The sequence below is a fragment of the Panthera tigris genome, chromosome B3, assembly GCF_018350195.1.
Source record: "Panthera tigris isolate Pti1 chromosome B3, P.tigris_Pti1_mat1.1, whole genome shotgun sequence".
Lineage (NCBI taxonomy): Eukaryota > Metazoa > Chordata > Mammalia > Carnivora > Felidae > Panthera > Panthera tigris.
Genome location: NC_056665.1, coordinates 107,366,526 through 107,373,696, shown reverse-complemented (window position 1 = coordinate 107,373,696; position 7,171 = coordinate 107,366,526). Strand labels below are relative to the sequence as shown.

The 7,171-nt window shown below is 45.3% G+C and overlaps 1 protein-coding gene across 1 annotated transcript; it reads left to right on the top strand.

Moving 5' to 3' along the window:
- The first annotated feature begins 3,357 nt into the window (after positions 1–3,357).
- Positions 3,358–6,884, top strand: TMEM30B (transmembrane protein 30B). Its single transcript, XM_007095337.3, has one exon. The coding sequence runs from the start codon at positions 3,442–3,444 to the stop codon at positions 4,501–4,503; it is 1,062 nt and encodes a 353-aa protein (XP_007095399.2). The 5' UTR covers positions 3,358–3,441; the 3' UTR covers positions 4,504–6,884.
- The last annotated feature ends 287 nt before the right edge of the window (positions 6,885–7,171 follow it).

The window sequence follows — 7,171 nt, the reverse complement described above, 5'->3', positions numbered from 1 at the left end:
TTAAATATTTCTATGGATAAAATAGAAAATGAAGTGATTTGGGGAGTATTGTGATTGCAAATGCCTTTTTCTTTCACGTTGAGTTCTCTTCATAATAAAGAGATGCAATAAAGAATTGTTTAGAATGAGCTCACTTCTTCACCTTATTGGTATTGAGAAGAATTTACATGATCCAAAGTGTTCTTTAAGGCACCATGACAACACATATAATCAAATGAAAGACACAAGGTCAGAACCCTTATTATACAATGAATTCTGAGAGGCATAACGATGTATATCAATCCTTGACCTCCTGGAACTTCCAAGCTGGTGCAGGAAATAGGACACACACATGGATCTCAGCACTACTCCACCTCCAAAAGCTTTAACATCCCATCTTATACCAGCACTTTTTCTCTCCCAGCTTTCATGCCACCTGCTCATTAACATCATTAGGGCTGCCAGTCTCTGGTCTGTTTCCTTTAGATCCGCCAGTTTGGTTTCATTTTCCCTGCCATTCAGCTTAATAAGACATCTCACTTTAGCCACCTCTCCAGCAAGAACAGCACCTATCCTGAACGTTTACCTTTCCAATTCACCTGCCTTGAAAACCCCCATCCACTGGACATGTTCAATCACTTGCTTTCTCTCAGCCTGGGTGGCAGGACTCCCCCAAAGCCATTCAACACACCTTCACATGTTCCTAGGCAGTCCCCTCTCCCTCTCCTCTCTCTTCTCTTTGGATATGACCTTGTATTTTACTCCCTAGAAGAAATTATTAAATGAAAGCTTCCTTCTCTTGAACTGAGCCCAAAGCCCAGTTAAATTATGCATCCATCCTTACTCCATGTCCTCCAATTTCAGAGGTGAGGTGACTCTGCACCTGTTCTCTGGACCCACTGCCTGCTCCTGCCTTTGTACCATCCAGTATCACCCATCTGCAACCTTGCCTGAGCTATTTTCTTTTCCCCCCAGAATAAACATTTGTCTGCCATCTATAAAGAAGCCTTTCCTTTGAGATACATACTCTTCTAAATGACTACCACCTGTCTTTCTCCTTCCCTGCTCCCCACATTTCTAGAGTTGTTCTACCTTGGCTGTCTCCACTTCCCCTTTTCCTCACCTGATAGAGCCTGACTCCTCCAACCCCAACACCCATATTGTTTCACAGAAGTTGAATGCAATGGCTCCTTTTCATTTCCTATCACACTTGAACCCTCAGCTGTGTTTCACCCTGTTGACTATTCCCTGCCTTTAAATACTCTCCTCTTGGCTTTTGCAACACTCTGGTGTTACCTTAATTAGCAGAATGAATATGCTGTTGCCTTCCATCCAGGCAGGTACAGCTGGAAAGGCTCTCAGCTCAACAGGAGGTCTCGTACTTTCAGGGGAGTAGTGGCATGACAATTGTTAGGCTTAAGATCTGCTAGATTAAGTTTTGAGGACTGACTTTTTTCCTAGTTTTCCTAGTTTTGTGTGCTGTCTGGATGACTCATGATTTGATGATAGAAATGTAGATTGAACTCAACCCTAATGATACAGAGAACTATTTGTCCTTTTATCTTATTGAAGAAAAGGTATAGTGGAGACTAGGTCGGACTATAGGAACTTGTTGCCAATGTTGGAATTTCCTCTCTTGGGGTACAATTAGACATGAGGGATGTGGAATTCAAGTCATCAAGGGTTCCTTCAGTAGCCTCCAACAGCTAAGGCTTCCAACCTGCATTCATCCCATTCAATAAGATAATGAATTTTTCATTATTAAAATAACTCTCCCTCTCTCTCTGCCCCTCCCTGCTCGCATGCTCTCTCTCTCAAAATAAACAAACTTAAAAAAATAAAATTTAAAAATAATAATTACTTCTTAATTTTAGTATCATTCCTGTAAAGTACAATTTGGTACTTGACTATATGCCATCTATTGGCCATTTTGATTCTTTCTTACTTTGAAGTAATATATCCCCTATCAGACTGCAAATGCCATGAGGTCAAGGGTCCTTTTTAGTCTAATTCTCTCGTGTCTTTTACAGTACTTACCACAGGACTGACGACTTAGGAGATGCTTTTTAAGAAATTCCTGTTTAATTTAGCAAGAATTTTAACTTTCCAAATTTCAATGGGCTTTGAACAACTCCGGAGTGCAATATATTATTCTAGGTGCAAAAGTGTAATATAGAAAATATTTACGTTGTTTGCATTTTATGAGCCGGAGAAGAGGCAGAAACCCCTCAATACCTAGGGAGGATTTAGCACAAAGCTGAAATGGCCAGATACCCCCTTGTGTATACTGTATCAAACTAGACATAAAAGCCACAATCCCAAGCAATGTTCCAGAGCTAATTTGGGTTCTGTTTACAATAAATCCTTGTAGTTCACCTCCTTAGGCCAAACACTCCCAAAGTCCTTGACTGTGGATAGCAGCGAGGTCTTTGGGGACCTGGGACCAGACCTTTCTCCAGTCAGGCAAATAATCTGAAAAGAAAAGGAAATCACAGGTAGTCTGATGCATTTTTATTCTTGTGTGTTTTTTTCAGCAGCTAGAGATATTTAAAGACTCTGAACCTCTTGTAGTCTTTGATTCTCTTTTTTAAGAGTCACTTTTTTAGAGAACTTTCTACTTTTCTTAGCTTTGCAGCCAGATTGGTGCACCTGGCCGAAATATCATTCTTCTTTAAAAAAAAAAAAAAAGAAAAGAAAAATGCTAGGATTTGAACGCAGGCATTGAATTAATAACAGCTTTGCCGTAGTGTAATCTCTCGGCGTGCCAATTTGTGGTTAAAAGTTGACTGAAAGGGGGTCCATACGTTAACTTACAAAGACAAGGGGGTCTAGAATCACACACACACACACACACACACACACACACACACACCATCTTCTCAGATAAAAGAGGATTGATAACCTGAAATCTTCAAGTCTCAAGGAGCCACGATGCAATCTCTCAGTGGACTTTGTGCTGAAGGCTGCAGCTCCGATGATCTCGGGGGAAAAACTGGCCTAGTCACTTGGAAGGCGGAAGCGAAGGTGGTACCTGAGCCAGGTAGGAGCCGCCGAGAGGCAGCCTGGGGCCGCCACTCACGTCGGCGAGGAGGAGCTGGCGGCCGGACCCACCCAGATGGAGAGGAAACCCGAGCCGAGGACCCGCCAGGTGTGGAGACCAACGCCCGCACGGCTCACCTCCGAAGAGGCGGGGCGCGCGGCTGCCGATTACCGGCAGGGGCGGAACCGGCCGAGATCACCTGGGCCCAGGCGGAACTGAGGGGTCGGGTCACCGCACGAAGAACACCGAGACTCACCTGTGCGGGGGCCGGAGGCGGGGCCGGCCCACACCCTCACCGAAGCCGGCGGAAACCTCGGCCGGGAGCGGCCCCCGGGCTCGCCCTGCGCGCTGGGGCGGCGCCCCCTTTGGCCACCTCCTAGCGGCACTCCGCCCGTCCGCGCGTCCGTCCCGGCGCGGCCGCCATGACCTGGAGCGCCACGGCCCCGGGCGCCCACCAGCCCGACAACACCGCGTTCACGCAGCAGCGCCTCCCCGCCTGGCAGCCGCTGCTGTCGGCCAGCATCGCGCTGCCGCTCTTCTTCTGCGCGGGCCTGGCTTTCATCGGCCTGGGCCTGGGCCTCTTCTACTCCTCCAATGGCATCAAGGAGCTCGAGTACGACTACACGGGCAACCCGGGCACCGGCAACTGTTCGGCGTGCGCCCTGGCCGACCAGGGCCGCGCACCGCCTCTTCGCTGCTCGTGCGCCTGGTACTTCTCGCTGCCCGAGCTCTTCCCGGGCCCCGTGTACCTCTACTACGAGCTGACCAATTTCTACCAAAATAACCGGCGCTACGGAGTGTCCCGCGACGACTCGCAGCTGAGCGGGCTGCCCAGCGCGCTGCGCCACCCGGCCAACGAGTGCGCCCCCTACCAGCGCAGCGCCACCGGCCTGCCCATCGCGCCCTGCGGCGCCATCGCCAACAGCCTCTTCAACGACACCTTCTCGCTGTGGCACCAGCGCCGGCCCGGCGAGCCCTACGTCGAGGTGCCGCTCGATCGCACCGGCATCGCCTGGTGGACCGACTGCCACGTTAAGTTCCGCAACCCGCCGCTGGTGAACGGCAGTCTGGCGCTGGCTTTCCACGGCACCGCGCCCCCGCCCAACTGGCACAGGCCGGTCTACGAGCTGAGCCCCGACCCGAACAACACCGGCTTCATCAACCAGGACTTCGTGGTGTGGATGCGCACGGCGGCGCTGCCCACGTTCCGCAAGCTGTACGCGCGCATCCGCCAGGGCAACTACTCGGCCGGGCTGCCGCGCGGCGCCTACCTCGTCAACATCACCTATAACTACCCGGTGCGAGCCTTCGGCGGCCACAAGCTCCTCGTCTTCAGCAACATCTCGTGGATGGGCGGCAAGAATCCCTTCCTGGGCATCGCCTACCTGGTCGTGGGCTCCCTGTGCATCCTCATGGGCTTTGTCATGCTGGTGGTCTACATTCGCTACCAGGACCAGAACGACGAGGAGGAGGACGAAGAATGATTCCGGCTACTTGCCAAACAAAACTCTGGCAAGCTTCGTAGGCTTCTCCCCCTCGATTCCAATCCCAATTCCAACCTCTCCTCACTTTTCCTCCTGTTGTGATGAGGGGACCAGAGGGAGGAATTATACCCACTTGCTGGGGTGTTTGGATGGCAGAATGAGACGATCTTAACAAATTCTCCCCATCTTCACGATTTCCCAAGTTGACCTGTTAGGTTCTTAAAGTCTTCGGCATCTGAGCATGGAAGCGACGGTGGAGATTCCTTGTTCAACTTCTATCTGATGAGAAGAGTGAGACCTAGAGACGTTAAATAACTTATTCAAGGTCACGTAGCTACTCGTTGGCTCCTGACTCTGACTCTTATCACTACAACACAGTGGTTTTCTTGCGGGGAGGGGGGCTGGAGGAGAGAGTAAAGCCCTCAAATAACTTCCAGAGGTGTGGAGGGGTGGGAAAGAATATATTTGTGAAAAATGTAGACAGATTAGGAAGCACTATCCCCAGATGCTGACACACGCAGGAGTGCACCTCCTAAAGCTGTATTTTAACAAGCCTGTCTGGAGATCCCTCCTGTATTCCCTCAAATTCTGGAATCACTGCCCTGAACCAGGGAGCGAGTAGAATACTGGCTGTTTCCCTGTTTTCTCATGTGTCTGAGGTTGGGCCTGAAGCAGTCATGTGAGCCCAGCTTTTCAGGTAGTCATTTGTTCCCAGGGGCTGTAACAATCATAATGTTGCAAGTTTGGTCTACAATCCTGCCTTCAATATGGAAAACACTCCATAAGTTGTGGAATGAGTGAAAAATAACTTGCTATCTCTAGAAATCTGGCATAAAGATTTGCAAAACAGGGTTTGTATCAATTTATTTAATATTGGAGGGTTAAAGTGAAAAAAAAAAAAAAAACCACTTTGCCAAGTACTGTGTAGAAACTTGAAAATGCCAGGTCACTTTGTACAGCTTGGAGTGAATGTTTTAAACTTAGATAGATGGAAGGGGTCTTAGAGGGAAAATGATTTCCCTAAAGTCATACCTGTGTCTCCTGACTCCTGACTTGGTCCTCTTCCTCATCTAAATTATTTTTTATGCTTAGAGAAAAAAAGTTTTCCTTCATGCATATATTTTCCCTGGAGTCTAAGAAAAAACTTTTTAATCTATGTTCTCAAGTGAAGCATGTTTGTTTGTAGTAATGGTTTAAAGGAATGCTAAGGAATATAGTCCTATATGTTATCTAGAATCTTAAGAATTATTTGAAACTTCAAGATAATTTTAAAGTCTGACTACTCTAAAATTATCCTAATGTATAGAAAGTTATTCTAAGCTATAGATTTAAAAAAAAAAAACACCTTCTTTTTATGGCAAAACAAAAACTCCTTAGTGATATCATCTTAATCAGTTTATTCCCTGAAAGTAAACAATTATTTGGTATTCTGTCAAAATCATCCAGTGCCTGCTCTCTATTATAGCTACTTTCCAGTTACTACTGTTTTTGCTCATGACTGTAAGGTATTATGAGACTTTGATGTATTTTTTTAAGTAGCCAAAGAATATTGAATTGTATTGAATTATTTACATTAAGTTTATTATACTCTATTCTAGTTCTTTGAAAATTAATAATGGATGGACAGCATGCATGTTCACTGGCCTCTGTCTCAGACCTTCTGGAACAGTTGTGATTTAATATTCTGTCCCACTATTTTACATAAACCAAAAAATATTTTAGCAATTCGAGTGTGTTGGCTTCCCAGTCCCAGAATGTGAGACAATTTTATTGTCAGATTGCATATTGCGATTTTAGACTATGAAAATATGATCATTATATGTATATAAGATAATTTTTATTTATTATGAATGTTTGATCAAGCAGCTTACTAGCCTAGCTTTCTTTATGTTGGGTAAGAGAATTTACTACTTTCTTACTATGTGGTTGAGAGCAACCGTGTATTTTGCTATCATTTTAACAATATTCAGTCCATTGCTCTAAATTGTTTAATGAGACCACAAAACTTAAGGGGTTCTGATTAAATCAATGAATGTGGTTCCAGGCCCTATTCTCTGGATTTTTGAAAGAGAAGAAAGGTTATGTTTGTCTTACCTTTGTTATCACATTTGCTTAATTCTTTTGAACTATGATCTTAAAGGCACAAACAGTACCAACCACTTTGTTCATGTGTTATTAGCAGGTTTCTATTGCAGCAAGAAAATCATCTTTCAAAATAAGGCTCAGGGTAAATTCAGTCTTTCAGTGTTAACTTCCTAAAACAGAATTTGAACTTATATGAACATCAACATGTAATATGAATTAGATGATCTTCAACTGTTACTTAAATTTGGTAAAATGTGGTCAATTTAAAAAATAATATGAAATTTTATTAAAGAATGTGATTGTAGTAGTCTTCTCCATTTCTGCATTTTACCCAAATTCTAAATTGCAATTATTTATTGGGTGGGTATTTTGGACTCCAAAGCCTCAAAAAATGTCCAGAACAAAAATGTGAGACATTCTCCTGTGATGATCTGTGTGCTGTAGCATTTTGTTTGGTATTTCAGGGTTCCAGCTGGGCTTGAATTTTCATGTTGTCTAGTAAATGCCCCTAGCTAGGGCTGTGTCTTCTGGAATGAGACAGAAAAGAGTGAGCCCCAACAACTGGACTGGAAATGTGCTTGGA